Below are 17,508 nucleotides of genomic sequence, written 5' to 3'. Positions count from 1 at the left end.
AGTGAATTATTGTTTAAAAATTTGTAAAAAATTGAGTCTTAAGAAAAAATTTGATGATATAGAACAGCCATGTCTTCAAGGAACTTCCTTATATAAAGCAGGGTTCTTAATAATTTCATCAAATTTAAACAAAATGTTTCCTCAAATATGACATCTAGATCACTTATTGACTGCACATACTCTATTATATTTCCATTAACTAAAAAAAGGAAAAATACAATGGATTTCTAACTAATGAGTAACATGTTATAACTCTAGACAAATTAATTTTAAAATTAAACAAGATAATTTTAAATCATCATTTTGAATTTCAAAATATCAGAATTAATAATTTTTAAATCATCATAAGCAATAATGACAGACAATGTTCTTGCTTTTCTTTGTCATATATGACAAAGAAAGTAATTATTAAACCAGCAACTAATATTAAAATGCAAATCAAAATGATTTGCAGTTATTCAAAGAATAGATGGTACAACAGAACCAAAGGTCTGGATGATAATATCAATGTAAAGTATATAGTACATAAGCTGGTATTTTTAATTCAAAAATTTTATTTGAATTCAAATCTAGTAGTACATAATAGAATAAGAATGGACAGAACAACATTGGATTGATTTTAATCTTAAAACAGAAGAGTTAAAAATATAAACACAATTCAAGAATTTTCATCATTTCAGAAGAAATAAAAATACAGTGGGTGATTGGTTAATGAATATAATCCGTTCCAAAACCATGTTCACTATCTGAATTGTTCGTTAACCAATTATCAATTTACAATAGATTTTTATGGGGATTTGATTAATTCATTCTGGAGACCCCAAAAAATAAAAATTATACACTTTCTTACTACATATATTTATATGTAATAATAAAAAATACATACATACACAGTCTTACATTTTTATCAGTCGTGTTTATTTCGCTTGTGGGGGTTAAAGAATCTGTCCAATGTCAATTGCTTTTCTTTCTTCTTCAGGATTTTTCAGAATTAATTACATTGTTGTTGTGGTGATTCTCAAGCCTATTAACCTCAACCTGGCTTGGATGCCATTTGGATGACTATTGTTTTGACATTCTCCCACTTCTTCAAAAGATTTTCAATAGCAGATGTCAGCATTGATCTTCTTTCATCTTCCTCTCTTTCTGGATAAAACACATCTTGTTGAGTTTCTTGGTGTTCTTCATTTAAGAGTTCTTGGAGTTTTTCTGTCATCAGATTAGTTTCAGGATTTCATTATGAACTCTTCGATGTTCTTTATTTCTCAGATATGATTTTCATTACTCTATTAGCTGCTTGAGTCTTCTTGATAATATCTTTCTTAGCTAAGATTATGTCTACTGTAGACCTATTCAAGCCATACTGCCTAGCAACATCAGACATCTTCTGCCCACTCTCTACCTTGGTTATTATCTCTTGCTTGGTTTCTGTGGTGAGCACAGTTCTTGAAAAAATCCACTCTTTTTAGGCTCCATTATATTATCAGTTTCTTTTTTAAATAAAAAATTCAGAAAAGCACTTACAAAAATTCAGAGAACAGAAATCAACTAGTGCACAAAAAAATTATGTAAATGTGAGGCCCAGATGAAATTCAAAATTTGATGTTAAAACATTAATAAATATCCAATGGGACAGTTAAACTCGCACCTTTCGAAAACAAAAACCAATGCAAAACTTAACAAGTGCCCGCCCGAGAGTCTCATGAAGACTATAAAAAAATTCTTTGCCAGAAAGATAAACAAAAGGCTGGAATTACAAGGGAAAGTTTCAAAGTTCAGAGGAATACTATCCAATCAGTATCATTGATGCATCGATGTTGACATTTCTCAAGCTCTGAAAGGTTTCAAATTGTCACCTGGATACAAGGGAACACCAATTGGCATGCAGTATTTTACGTCACTTCTTCTTGTGTTTGTTCTGTGAGATGTTTGTTATCCGAACATGTGCTTGTTGTTCGAACATAAAAATCTTTCACAAAAGTGTTCATTTTCCAATTTGTTCGCAGTCTGAACTGTTCATTAACCAATCACCCACTGCACGTTTGTAAATTTTAAAATATTTTAAATTCCTGATATGATGTAAAATTATTGAAAGTTGCATAGATTCAATACAAAGTAATTTAAAATATTAAATTATTTATTTTGAGTTACTCCTATAGTTTTCACATTAAATTTTTATTTTTAAATTCATTTTTATATTCACATTTATTATTTGTTTCATGAATGTAGATAAATTATTTTAAAAAATTGAAAAACTAAAGTAATAATAAATTTCTGCAACAATTCTACTATTAAATACTAAGTAATTCACTTTAATAATTAAATAAATAGAAAAATTACTATAGCTTTATTTATGAACAAAAATTTAAATCTGTAAATGTGTTGGTACATATTATAAGAGATCACTGTTAATAATCAGTCATTTGCAAAAAACTAAAATAAAAAATAATGGACCATTTTCTCATGCAGTCTAGGCTATTATTAACAATAATAGTAGGTAATGTTAATTTAACATTAGCCCAAAGTGCAAGAGAAAAGGGTCTGTTATTTTTTTAATATTTTTTTCACAAATAAGTGATTATTAACAGTGATTGCTTATCAGATGAACTGATATATATCTAATAAAATGTAATATTTTCTCTCTTTTTTTAAAAAATGGTGGTAATCAGCAAGTACACAGAACTAACCCAGGAAATAAGGCATCTGTGAAAAATGGATAGGGTGCTTATTGTACCTGTCGTTCTCTCCTGTACAGGTGTTATATCCTGCATACTACACAAAAGCCTGGGAACATTACAATTGAATAGAAATACATACATCATACTACAGAAGGCCACTATATTGAATACATGCCACATTGTTAGGAAATTCCTGAATACAGACACTGACACACTTATTTAATTTTAGTTTTAGTTTGGTTGCTATGCCTTTATTCTGGTCTGGCATAGTACACAGCCACTGGTATCAACCGAGTATAACCCACTAAACCCAACATAATAATAATAATAATAATACTCTCCCGTGGTAACCACCTGGTCGTGGTGGGAGAGCCCAGTAATTTTACTGAACCATAGGGCAATGCAGGCTGGAGCACAAGCTCCTGGTAGGGACACCCATGCCAGTAAGATCTATGGGGAGAAATGAAGCTAAGAGTGACCACACACCCACATTCTGTGGAGATAATNTAGCTGATTTTCAATTTTTTGTAAGTAATATTTGTTACACATTAAAAAAAATTTTCATAGGAACACACAGTGAATGAACATTGACTAATACAATATTTTTAACAAAGATCTAATTTTCTGTGTTTTTAGTAAAATAAGTTTTTCTCAATTAATTTTTCTTTATAACTTGTTACATATTTATTAAAATGTTACATACAGCAGCATGTCTTTTTCCTTCATTTCTATCTCCACTCAACCATTCAAAAGCTCTTTTCACTTCAAAATCTACATATTCAGCAGTGTAAGTTCCACTTGCTAATGCCAATCTTCCCACTGCACAAGCTGCAAGTTCCATTACAGTAGTATCAGCAGATGGAAGTAAGTTACGAAGATAATTAGCAAACCGACTGATTCGAGTACTTGTATTTCCCACATCAACTCCAATTAAATTAACTGTAAAAATAAACAGCTTTAAATATTAAATTATAAATTAAAAAACAAGAGAAAATTAATTTATTCAAATTTAACCAAAAAATATTACTAAAACATATAAAAAATTAACAAAATTAATACCTTTTTTCAAAAGTATAAATAAAGTCTAAATATATTTAAAAACATGGAAATTAACCAAATATTTATACAATCGTAAATACCAAACTAATAATTTAATTGTTAGGCATTTGAAAGGTAAGGCTAATTCCTTTTCTATAACATAATTGTTGATCTGGAGGGATATTTGATCTGTTTTGTCTATCAAGAAATCACAAGAAATAGGATGTGTGTGAGTAGGTCCGGGTTGGTCTTCCCCTTTTTGGTGGCCTTTTGTTTGCCTTTTTTTCCCAGGGGGTATTGGATTGGAATATTACTTTAAGTAATTAATTAATGGATTGTCCCCTCTTCAGATTCTCACAATAATATATGGGTAAAGGTTTTAATATATATACCTATATATATATAATATATATAGATTAATATAAACTTATTACCTTTTCAGTTTTGCAAATATCATAGATATAATATTATAATATAGTTTACATATACATTTTTAGTATTAATATATATGTGTATATATATAACTTATATATACATACGTACATATACATTAATAGTAAAAATTTATTCATATCATAATTTGTAATATATATATTATAAATTATGATATGAATAAATTTTTTGACTAATAGTTTTGTATTATTTTACATAAAACTGTTTTAACTATTTTTATGTTTTCAATAAAGTAAAATATAAAATTATTATTATCTATCAAACTCTTAATAGATATAAAACTGTATATGGATAAAGGATAATTAAGTGTATTGTTAAGCAATAATGACTTAATTTAAATTTGTTATTAAAAAGCAAGATTACCTATTGCTAATATTCCTCCCTTTTTTTCACTTATATCAGAACTAGAGACCATCTCAAATATATGATGATTAAAATCATCCATAAAAGATGTGACATCTTCTACGGACATTTCTCTTAATTCAGTTGTAACATAGTGATGTAAATCTCGTGCTGTCTTTGAACGTAGTTCCTCACTACGACTTTTCAGACCAATAACAAAATGCATCATGTGTGAAGTCATTTTGAAATAATTTTGAAAGAATGTTTTCTTCAGGAATATTAATACCTAAAAAAAAAAGTTTATTATTGTAATCAGTATTAAAGTAATTTTAACATTTATAAATTGATTATCTTAATATAAATAAGTAATGTATATAACTTATTTATATGAAGAAAATAATTACTAATAGATAATAAATTAAAAAACCTGAAAAAATTAACTTTGTAAATTTACATTTTTAATTTCATTGACATTAGTGATGGAAAAATTCTCATTACATATTTAATCAATCAATTATTTATTAAGTTGCAAGTTCAAAATCTCTCAGTGATTTCCTTACAAATTTTTCTAAAAAGTTAAACTGATTAAAATTTGATAGAAAAATCAAATTTTTCTAAAACTTTTAGACAATCAAATTAATACTATTCAATGTCATCAAACAGTTCTTAATTTCCTAAAGATTAATAAATACGTACTTTATTTGGAGCTAAACCAAAATACAGATTTCCAAAAATATTAAAATTCTAACAAAATATTCTAAACATTACAAATTACAATATAAATAAACTATTAGTAAGAAAGTAGCAATCTCTTAGCAACTTAATAGTAAACAATCAAATGTGCAACAAACTTGTCCCAAAAATGAATGCACCTTTTCTAACTACATTTTACTCATCTATAATCAATCATCTTTACAAAGACTAATCTCTAATGACAATGATCTGTTAATATTACTCAAGAAGTCAAGGATATGCAATCTCAAACACAATTATGTAATAATGTTCATTAGTATTTGTATGTGTTGGACCATCATTAGAATGCTTGCAACATCTTGCTAAGCATTAGAATAACATTGAACATAACAAATACTGTAATCCACACAAATAATAAAACAATGGATAAAGAGACAATTAAATGATCTTTAATATTAAACACATTCTGTTGTAATTCATGTTGTTCACTGATTCCCATTATAATGGAATCTATATTAGTAAGTTACAAAGCTGTGACATGTTTCCATTATGATATCAGAGTACAATAGAAATAAGGACATATTTTGAGTCCAGTCAAACTCAACTTTTACTGCAGTGGCAAACAGAAAAATTAAATAGTGACCATGCAAAAGCATCATTTACATTAGCATTAAAATAAATCTATTTTTTACTCAAAATCTCTAAAAGTAATTAAAACTATTTTTTCATGTTATTACATATTTTCGTTGTTATCACTTTTGACAAATCGAAAACAAATTATAGTAAAACCTCCAATCTTTAAGTCAAACTGTAACCTTAAGTCCTTCCTTAAGTTGAACCTTATTATTGGTTCTGGCAAACACTCTGTATAACATAATGTGTTTCTATATAATGGATCTCAATGTTTTATCCCTCAAGTTGAACTCATCAGGTGCTGAGCGATCTAAGTTTATTAAGTTCTGTGAATTCTTTTGGCACACTGCTTAGTAAATTAACTTTAATACAGCTGGATAAGTAAGCCAAAGACATCAGAATTGCCAATTTAGCAAAAAATGTGCTAAATCTAGTTTTCCTGTAGAATTGTCAAGCAGCTTAAAAGTCATGTTTAGGAAATTCGATCCGGGTCCTTATTTCTAATCCCGGGATTTCGGGATTATACTTATTCAATCCCAGGATCCCAGGATTATTTTGGTATTGAGGGTTAATAAAAAATAAGAAAATCTTACAGAAATCAAAAATCAAAATTTAGACAAAAATCAACGTATTTTACGGTATACACCTAGTTAATTTAATCACTCTAACTAATCAGACTTAGAGTCAGACTAACCAGACTTAAAATCACTGTTTCATGTTAAATTTATTCTTTTTTAAGCATCACTGAGATCTCTTTAAACTCACATAAATTGAAAAAACCTTTATGTAACAAACTATGCAAATAAACGTTGAAAATTAACAAAAATCTCTCTTAACATCGACTAAATAGACTACTTTCATATAACAACCTAGTAAGTAGGTAGTAAAGTAAGTTTCTTAGCAAAAAGTATTTAAAAATAATATTAATCAGTCACATTTTTCTTAAATATAAAGAAAACTAATCTAATAGGAACATTCTAATTTGAATTGCGAAAATATGATCTGAGAAATAACAACGCATCCAGTGTCTCATCACCAAGTCTGCTTCTCAATTTGTTGCACATATATGCAGCTGCTGAGAAAACGCGTTTAGGTTTGATGGAAGTTGGAGGAATCGTTAGTAAATACTTATAAGCTTCGAGGACACGGGGAGGATGGAAGAAAACAGTCCGATCGACACGGATCGGAATTGTATGAGTAAAGGCTACAATCCTGATTGTTTCGATCATTGTAAGCATGTCTTTCTAAAAATAAACGCGTTAATTTTGTAAATTCAGTCTCTGTGTGAGTCTCTCAGCGTCCAGCAAACCACTATCCCGAAACGTAAAAAGACTTTCTCGCATCATCCTGACAGATTGCGGGCAAGGCGAGGGTCGTAATCTTTTCCCCTAAGGTCGATCCCCCTAAGCGAGAGGCGTCGGGTCTATATTAACTACACTGGCAAAACAAGATGGCTGACACATTGACAGGTAAAATGCACTGAGTAGTGCTCTCGACTGCACCAGAAAATCGATTGGCGCCCGCGAAAATTCAAAAGTACAAAAATGAAGTATATTACCAAGTAACCCAGTGAGAACTGCTTGCCTATCATTTTAGTTGAAAATACAAAAAGTTTTATTACAAGCAAGCATCGCAAGCCTGCTAGGTTAATTTCTGCTGCTTGCTTGGAATAAAATTTTTTGTGTTTTATATTAAAATGATAGGCAAGCAATTCTGTTAAAAGCACTGGCACTGAACGTTTCGCTTCATGCAGTCTATTTTGCAACTTTTTTTAAAATGATGTCAATCCCGAAAATCTCGGGATTAGGAAAACTTAATCCCGAAAATTTTGGGACTGAAAAGTGGGATCAAATCCTCTAGTCATGTTCTCTACCTGGTGGAAATGTTAACAGTTGTTTTTTTATAACAGCAGGCAAGAAGAGACACCATAGTAGCCAAAGTTTATTTCAGTGTTCCGTTTTTTAATTTCCATTACAGGATACTGATTTTCTTATAACTTCATATTTCTATTTAGATATTTATTTATAATATTTGTAATATTTAGAGCCTATTTCTTTGTTTATGGCAGCCATCTTGAATTTTGTCTTCAGCACTTTATGAACTTGTGTAATCTTTTACAGTAATAAAGCTCTATTTGCTAATCACCTACATTTTCCAGTAGCTAATTCATGTAATGTATTATGCAAAATTTGATTTTTGAATAAATTCAATGTAACAGAGATAATTTTGTGATATACCTAAATTTGTAATATTTAAATCATTATTACAACCTCATGTATTGTTCTAATAATGATTCAAATAAATACCATGGATTTAAACACATTGCAGAATTGCATCTTTTATTCTACTGCTTTGTACTTTGTCTGAAAATTTTCTAATTTTTATATACTCCACAATTAGAATTCTCCATAACTCAAACTAGCCATTTTTTGGTACCTTCAAATTCAAAATTTAGAGGTTTTACTGTTATAAATATCTTGAAGCAAATTATGTTCCTATTGCTGTAAGAAAACAATATATAAAAATTAAAAAATCTTAGTTTATGACAACAGTAGAAAAAAATTAATTTACTACTCATGTAAACACTTTTACAGTAACTTTATAGAATATTTAAAAACATAATTATGCCAGTTTTCAGAAATGAATACATAAAAATGAATCAAAAGTGAGAGAGAGAGAGAAATTGCTTGGTCTACAGTTACCAAAAACATATATTACTACAGAAACAATATTTTTTTGATGAGTAATTTGTGGACCAAAGAAAAAACAATTAACAGTTAGCACATTAAACATTATTTTATTGTAAAATTTAAATTCTTTAATTATTTAATATTGCATGAACAAATTTTTGCAAAGTATTTATTTATCAATACAAAAACAAATAATGATAAATAATTGGCAAATATTCATTAGTCAGAAAAATATTTTTAATGAAAAATAAATAAATATAAATTTTACTTTATTTATTCTATCCATTTACTTTGTTGAAACTTAAAGACTGATGATAGATTAGTTGAAAGAAGTTCATCAAAGTAATCTAACATCAGTCTTTAAAAAAATCTGATTTTTTTAAGGGATTAGTCTGTTTTATGATACACGTTGACAAAATATTATTAATAATTATCCATGAAAGTAAGAAAAGTACAGGAATAAATTACAGATAATTTCTATTATGCTGATTCAATAAATCAAAAAATAATAAAATAACTTGTAAAACTGATGATCAATTGAGGAAAAACAACCAAAACAATTATTAGAAATTAGTTTTAGATATTAAAAATATATAAAATGAGAAAATTTTACAATCATAGAACAACTGATTTACTTAGATCATCATCATAAGTGTAACATTTACAATGACGACAAATAATTCAGAACATTATATATAATCAGAATAGTATAAAAATAATTTTTATTTCAAGAAGTTATTTTCAAAACAGAATAAATGATAATTGCTAAATTTATTATAATAAATTCACTATTAAATTTTAATAAGATATAAAACAAAATAAGTTAGAGAAATAAGTTAACAAAGAAAAAAAATATTAAAAATATGTCTGAGTGACATAAAACCAATCATATACTCCTAGCCCTCTTTTTGCATGGTGGATATAACAAAAATCATGTATAAAATTACAGAACATGCGTCTTGTACAAAAATGCTTGAAAGGAGCCATAACTTCAATGGTATGTTAAAATAAGTCATTAACACGAGAAACAAGCTTTTTAATTCTACCATCATTTATCATTAACAATATTTCTACTTAAATATCATAAACACAACATAGCATAGGAAACAAAACCAACTTACAGTACAGTATTCTCTGATGTACAGTACAGTACATACATTACTGTACTGTGCTTAAAACAGATAAACTAACTGTCAATTTAGAAACATGTAATTTTAAAATTAGTATTTCAACAAAAAGAGTAACTTTAAATAACACAATTTTAACAAAAAATTAAATTTAAAAATTTTCAAATAAACTGCTTTTTTTCCAGATAAAAAATTAACAGCATAAAGAGGATTTGTTTTCTTTTGTCAACTGTATTATTTCAAAATTGTGAAAAGTAGACTGCATAAAAAAAGGGATAGATGTATTTACAATATCTACAAAAGAAATAAGTAATTGCTGAAAATGTTAATATGGATCTGTAAAATACAAATTTCTGAAATTGAAATTTTAAATCCAATTAAAACTGCAATTTTTTTTTAGAAAAAAACAATTTTGGATTATTCAATCTTAAACAAGAAAAAAAGAATAAATTGTTCTCTCTCTTCTTGACTCCTGATGATGAATGCATAGTCTAAAGCATTAAAAACTATTAAAGTTTATTAATATCATTAGATAGTGCTTGTAAATTTTATCTGGTAAGAATTATTTGGCATGAGAAAATAATTATTTCTTTCATAGCCTAAAGCATTTGAGTTTTCTAAAATGTTTCAATTAAACTTATTCTTGAACTTTCTCAACAAAAAAATCCTACTCTTTTCAAAGTTAACTAAGTATGGACAATGAAAAAACACTACTTTATTTCATTTGTTTCACTCTGGGTAAGAGCTTGTAGAATTTATGAAGTTATGTACGATTAATCATTTACATGAAAACTGGTTCATTGCAAGCATATTTTTAAAAACTACATCTCCAAATATCCAGATTTCAGTTTATTCATTTAGGACTGCAAAATTGCAGTTATAAATGAAGAGTATGGACTCCACCCACAAATTTCGGTAAGATCTTATGAGGCTATCATTGCAAAAGGTCATACTTAAGATGCGACTATGCAGATGTAAGCAAGTGAATTTTCCAAGTGAGCGAGAATATGTGGAGAAAAAAGGTAATGACATTTCACGCTCTCTGTTTCTTGTTCTCATTTATTACAACCACACAGACAAGAACAAGAAACAGAGAGCTTAAAACGTCATCACCTTTTCTCGCCACATTCTCGCTCACTCGGAAAATTCGCTTGCTCGCATCTGCATAGTCACAACCTCAGAGGTATGGTTCCTTGGTCGTTTTTGCTCCTATGGGCATATTCTACAGCTCTGTTAAGGTCCCAACAGTGCAATTGTGTCTAAGTTTGACCCCCCAGCTTTGATAAGGTCCCAATTGCCTCATTCAGAGCTGCATTTGTACCATCGAACAGCAAAAAAAAACCCCGAGTATCGTTTTAAATCAAAATTGAAAGCTTATCTAAAACTACATTTAAGTGGATGTTATCAGTAAAATGTTTACTATTTGTCCAATAGGTGAATAACTGATCTTCACAGTGTAATTTTACTATCGTGGTGCGTATTTAATGAATGGTTAAGTAATAAAAAAATGGCTTTTAAGTAGCCTTATGTCGTATGTAAATTCATTATATTAAAATATGCTGCAAAGACATTAGGTTTATTATCATTTATTAATAAAAACACGGACTCACAAAGAACACTCTTGCCACTTCTCCATTTCAAGCAGACCAAACGATGTAAAATGTAAGAAACGCCATCTGAAATAAAATTATCGTTGAAAATATTTATTATTAATATTTTATTTATTAATAATTTTAGTAATTGTTTTCAGTCAATAAAAATAAAAAAATATTAAGATAAAATTTAAAATTTATCTATACGGTTAAAAAATTTATCTGTAAAATTTTTCTCGTTAGATGGCGTAAAAGTCATTAAACAATCGCTCACGTGTTGACGGTCTCTTAGTTTTAAAATATCTTGGATTGTGTTTGTATTATTTATAATTTAAAAGTTTATTTAATTTGTGAAGATGAATGCTAGAACTTTGTGTACTCTTTACAAATTCACAAGTAAAATTAGACTTGTGAATATTGGGTAATGATATTAATTTGTTTCAGTTATATGAACATTTTTTATTAACTTATAAAGTAGATTTCTTTGTAATTCAGTGTAATTAATATTTGCTAAAATTATGAAAATTTATAAAGTTGAGTAGAGTTAAATATAAAGGTGTGGTTACTTTGATGTTTTTGCTTTTATGGGCATGCTCTACAGCTCTGTTAAAGTTCCAACAGTATCAAACAGTATTCACATTTGAAATCTTGCCATTATTTAAATAAAAACTATATTTCATAAGATACATATGACGAAAACAAATTGAAAATACAGGATATATGGTAAAACATTTCAAGTTGTGCAGTTTGACTTAGCAGCTATCTACAAGTCCCAGGCACTGTATATAAGGTTTACTGGTTTTCCATATAATACGGTCTTGTTAAGTCAAAGTTGGTACTTTTTAAGATGAGTCAATTTTCTTGTGTACCCTCTACCATTTGATAGATCTGCAATCTACATTTTCTCTTGTATTCCATGTGAATACAGATGGTTAACATAAACAAACACTATGGCTTTATGCAAACACAATACTGTACTATGCCTTTATAACCGTCAGTGGCGTGCAGTGACATTTGATGATAGGGAAGCTGTGTTGGCCCTGGATAGACTCATTGGAAGTGTCATACGATATTTTGGTGTGTAGCATCCATGAGCTAAACTGTGTGAAGTTGGTGCTCTGTAAAGCAAATGCCCGTAATCTGGCTGCTTTACACTATTCAAATATTTTCACCGTGGAAGCTGTCCCGTATTTGACAATATAGCGCTTCCATTGGAAATATGCATATACAAATTTATATTCGAATATACAATAGCAATCTTATCGATTTTTCACAATTTGTAATAAGATACATAATGCAGTTGTGGTAAAATATTAATTTTAATTTATTCAAAGTATGTGAAAATATGAAAATAATCGCACAATATGTATTTATATTTTAGAAAATACAAGGAAAGTGATGCTTCCATGGACGGCACGCCACTGATAACCTTACATCAATATCCTTTTACTGATACAGTATGTTACCAGCATTGTGATTGGACACAAGAGGACTCCTTGAAAATGCACTCAAAAGTATCATAAACCCTATGCAATTTTGTGAACAGATTCTTGAGAATTATCATCCACAGAAAAATTTGAGAAAATCATTATTAAACTCATCAACTTGAAACTCTAACTTAAAGTCAGGCAGCAATATCTTCAGAGTCCCTAAATCAACTTGGATTTCAAACAAGGAAATAATAAAAATCTGTTGGTGACATATGGGGAATGTGCAGGGTGTTACAGTGTTATCATATTATACTTTGCTAGGCACTGTTTAACCAATATGAAACATTGTCATGAAGAAGAATCCATGTATTTGTTTTTCATTTCTCCTTATTGCATCTCTGAGAGATGCTTTCTGACAACAAAAGATATCAAGATACATTTTCTTGGTAATCATCTGGTCTTCTAGAATAAATTTCTGGTGAATAATACCCTGGCTGTTAACATAATTTTTCCTTTGCTCCTGTCTACAAGGTATTTCTTCATCTGGATAAGATATGTCGATTGTGGATTGTATGAGAAACACCATGTCTCATTTTTTTTACTAGATTATTTTAAAAACTTTTATCTGTATCAGCTATTGCAATTAGGTGTTGTAATACTGTCATTTGCAATTTTTTTCTTTTGTTCTGAAGATAAAATTCTTAGAACCGTGTATTGACAAACATGCTGTATGTTCAAATGATTTATTAGAACATTGTGCCATCCTTTAACAGATGTTTTAACTTCTGATACTATTTCTTTGACAATTTTATGTCTGTTACTGTGAACAACATTTCCAACATATGCAATGCTTTTATAAGTTGTCAAGGTTGAGGAGCACCAACTACATGGATCATGGTCAATAATAACATGATTCAAACACATCCTTTCTTGGTAGATCAGCCATGTGTTGCATTACCTTATTTTATCAATCCAATTTGAGATGATCGAGCTGTATTGAAAGATCATATTGGAGCTTGTATTATAAGTATTGGGATCTACTTTGAATAGGTTGTATTAGGTATACAACAACACTAAAGAGATAATCATGGAACTCATATTATTGAAGTATTGTTTTAAGTCAGTTCAGTAAACTTGTAACAATGTTTTGATGGTTTGTGTACAGGTTCAAACTGTATCGTCTGGTGGAAAACGACGAGCACCACTGGCCCTGCAATCTAAATACCTTCATGGACAACAGGAAAATATACCATGCCTTTAACTTATGAACCACCAGCAGACCAACATAAGCAACTTGTAACTCTGCATCCTCTTTGCTGTGTTATCTTAATGCTACTCAGCCTCTACTAGTGTATTGTATCTTGTTTGTTTATGGTATCATCGATTTCCTTCATATCATGTTTAACCATTGTAATTTATATAACCAGTAAAATATGATTATCATAGTAATATGTACAACTATTGCAAATTGTATAACCATTGTAATATTGTAATTTGTTTAACCATTGTAATATTGTAATTTGTCTAGCCATTGTATCTTGTATACCCTTTGTAACACGTATAACCATTGTACTATAATTATCTGCTGTATTATGTTTAACCACTGTACTACATATTTCCCTTGCAATAAGCATTACCCTGTAAAATGAATGCATTATATATCGACATCTATCTGCTTTTACTGTACCTTACCACCTTTCTCTTGGCTCCTTTTGATCGTCCCCACCAAATGGTAATTGTCGTGTCTAACCCTCTAACATGTAAATTAACCATATGTGGATTCTTTATCATTTGCATTCCACAATTGGTTCCCAGCAGATGCTCAGTGACCCTCCTTTCCTCCCTCTTTTCCTTCTCATCCCCACCCCACCTCATACTCTTCTTAACCATACCTATCCCATTTCCTTCCCAAGGCTATACCATTGAGTCAGGCCTTCCTTTAACTCCCTGTTCTTGTTCCTGTATCAAGTACAATGGCAGCCTGTGTAATGTGAAGGTGCTGTCATGGAGGCACATAGTACACAACCCAAATAGAATTGTTTTGATTTTGTATAATGTTTTGATTGGTGCTGGTGATAAAAACACTAATTTTAACTTAAAATTAATCAAAACCAGCATGGAAAAGCAAAATTGAAAAAGTATTGTGATGCAAATATACAAGCTACAGTAGATGACTGATAGTTTCAGTCATAGCTCAGAAAAACCTATATCTATAGTCATAACATATAGAGATTTGCAAACAATTAATCTATAGATATTTATTGCCACAGGATTTATATATTATTAGATGTGTTTTGAGAAGATATATATTACTGAATCTTCACAAAGCTGGTTACATTTAGTTTTTTACATTTAGTTACATTTAGTGGAGCACTCCCTCTGACCTGTAGCATTAAATGCTACTGGCTTGAGGTACTCCTCTTTTAATTAACCTGCTTCGCAGGTCACAAAGCTGGTTATAAAACAATTAAATAACTCCACAAAACCTTCAAAAACACCAGCCAAAAATATATTTAAAATAAATATGTTGAAAATTTTTAAAGCTGAACTAAAGAGGGAATGCATCAATTTTAAGGAAGAGACGAATATCTCGTATGCCTGGCAATCCTTTTTTTGATAATCTCAGCAACATTAAAAAATAGGAAATCAATTAATTTGCATTTGACCTTAAAAATGTATTTGTTAATTTTTATTTTAGTTTTAACATTAATATTAACACCTAGGTGTGATTTTTACTGTATACTGGTTGTAAGGGTTTACAGTTGCCACAATTTTAAAATATTTAAATTTGAACATCCTGTATTCTAATTCTTTCGAACATTAATGATCTGAAGTAGATCCTAATTGAATCAAAAACATTTGTCTTAACATATTTATTTTAAATATATTTTTGTGCTGGTGTTTTTGAAAGTTTTGTGGAGTTATTTAATTAAAGATATATATTATTAACTCAAAAAAATTTTGTCTTGAAACAATTAGTTGTTCTGACTATTATTTAAGAAATTTTTATTTTGATAAATATTTAATTAATATATTTTTTAACAGTGACTTGAGAAAACCATTAATATCACAACAAATGTCAAAATCTTTATTTACTACTACTAAATTAAACGATTTAATGGAATTCTTTGATGACCAGAAAAACTGGGGAGAACAAGAAGTAAAATCTGGTAAGTGTATAAAGAAAAAATTTAAATTATTGCATAAGTCTTCATCTCTCAAAGATAATCCATTCAAAATTCAAAGTTTGCTATTTCAAATAAATATTATTATTATTTTATAGGTCGATCATGGCATAAAGATGAACTGAGAATTAAAAGTAATTCTGATCTTCATAAACTTTGGTAATTTTAATATTTTGATATATTAATTTTTTAATTTTTTTTTTACATGTCTTAAGTATAACAAATAAGATTAATATTTATAAAATTTATAATTTATTTATGTTTCATATTATTTAATTATAAAAAAAATAATGTAATACTTTAAACCAGATCTAAAATTCCTACAAGAAAAAATTATATTGCTGTATTAAAGAGAATATACTGTAAATTAAAATTGTCATTGAAATAATGAATTGTTTAGATTTATACTTTTAAGTACCTTTATTTATATTCAGCTGATCTCAAGAATTCTTTTATTGCCATTTGATTGTATTTGTACAAATGATTTATAAGTATCTGTAAATTTTACACTCCATTAGTTTTTTAATTGTCATCGATTAAGAAACATTTTCGATAGTTTTAAATTCAAAATTGTTAAAATCTAGTTTAAATTTTTCCTCAAATTTTGTGTTGTTTTTTTTCTTTCACTTTAATTTCTCATATACAAGTTGTGTGTACCCTCTTTTTCATTAGTGTAACATTACAGTTTAGTATCCTGTACTTGAAAGATTATTAAAGAGCTGGATTAGTTGTTACTATATTACTATGCTTGGTCTCTGAGCAATGAAACAACTCTTTTGTACTATGGGAGACATGCATTAAAATCAAATCCAGAAAAACGTAATAGTTTATATCATAAGATTTAACACTCTTTTCATTAACCCTTAATCTCCAAAAATTCTATCAGTATTTTATTATAATCAATTGCTTTTTTCTGAAAATCACTTTTTATCAAGTTCAAATTTCAAGCACAAACCTTTCACTCCAGCACTGAATCCTTTCCTTTTTACTAGTTTTATGTTTGATTTAGAAGACCTGAAAAAAGGTTAACAAACCCAAAAATATTAGGAAAAAGAAAAGGATTCAATGCTAGAGTGAAAGGTTAGTTGTTCGAATTCTCTTTTCATCTATATAATATTTTCTCCTTCAATACTGTTTCTATTTATTTACTCATATTTCATGCTTGCATCAAGTCTGTCAATATGTATTTTTTATCTCAGTAGTTTTTATTATTTGTACTCAACAAGCATATGTTATTTTGCTTATTTTTATTTTGTTATTAACAAATACAGTAGAGCCTCGAAAACTCGGCCTAATGTGGACCGAAGGGTAGCCGAATTTGTGAAAATGCCGGGTTATCAGGAATGGGGTTAAAAAAATAAGTATGAGTGTTTTGTCAGAAAATACTGTACTGTCCTTGCATGTATTGTTTACTTGAGAATACAACAGAGAATAAACTGCCCAAATACCCTTAAAAAAGGAAAAGTACGTCCTTTATGGAAGCATGGAGCCTTTATTGCATGAAAATGAAAATTAATGAATACACTGTGTACAGCAATTTACCTGATAAGACAGACCTCAGAAAAATACTTTATGAGAGCTTTTATACTTTTATAAAGCTGTCTATAATGAAAATTAATTAACTAAGGATTTTTTTGCCCTGCCAGG

At 28.8% G+C, this 17,508-nt stretch overlaps 2 protein-coding genes across 3 annotated transcripts in view; one reads left to right on the top strand and one right to left on the bottom strand.

The window, feature by feature from the left end:
* The window catches only part of LOC111620923 (serine/threonine-protein kinase mTOR-like), a 125,407-nt gene extending 114,069 nt beyond the window's left edge, over positions 1–11,338 (bottom strand). The window contains exons 1-3 of the mRNA XM_023362950.1: positions 11,265–11,338; positions 4,533–4,797; positions 3,382–3,617 (exon numbers count right to left, since the gene is read on the bottom strand). Of these exons, the coding sequence (XP_023218718.1) occupies positions 3,382–3,617; positions 4,533–4,752 (456 nt within the window). The 5' untranslated portion in view covers positions 4,753–4,797; positions 11,265–11,338. The remainder of the gene's footprint in view (positions 1–3,381; positions 3,618–4,532; positions 4,798–11,264) is intronic.
* A 165-nt stretch (positions 11,339–11,503) lies between these two features.
* LOC111620899 (39S ribosomal protein L47, mitochondrial-like) overlaps positions 11,504–17,508 on the top strand; it is a 21,092-nt gene continuing 15,087 nt past the window's right edge. The window contains exons 1-3 of one of the 2 annotated variants that reach the window (XM_023362920.1): positions 11,504–11,667; positions 15,722–15,846; positions 15,960–16,020. In XM_023362920.1, coding sequence (XP_023218688.1) covers positions 11,603–11,667; positions 15,722–15,846; positions 15,960–16,020 — 251 coding nt within the window. In that variant the 5' untranslated portion in view covers positions 11,504–11,602. Of the gene's footprint in view, positions 11,668–11,735; positions 14,051–15,721; positions 15,847–15,959; positions 16,021–17,508 lie in introns of those variants that run through there. The other variant, XM_023362921.1, reaches the window with a different exon arrangement.

The sequence above is a fragment of the Centruroides sculpturatus genome, unplaced genomic scaffold (genome assembly GCF_000671375.1).
Source record: "Centruroides sculpturatus isolate CEXI.00-Female unplaced genomic scaffold, Cexi_2.0 scaffold17, whole genome shotgun sequence".
NCBI lineage: Eukaryota > Metazoa > Arthropoda > Arachnida > Scorpiones > Buthidae > Centruroides > Centruroides sculpturatus.
The sequence above is the reverse complement of the archived record's forward strand: the minus strand, read 5'-3'. Positions and strand labels throughout refer to the sequence as shown.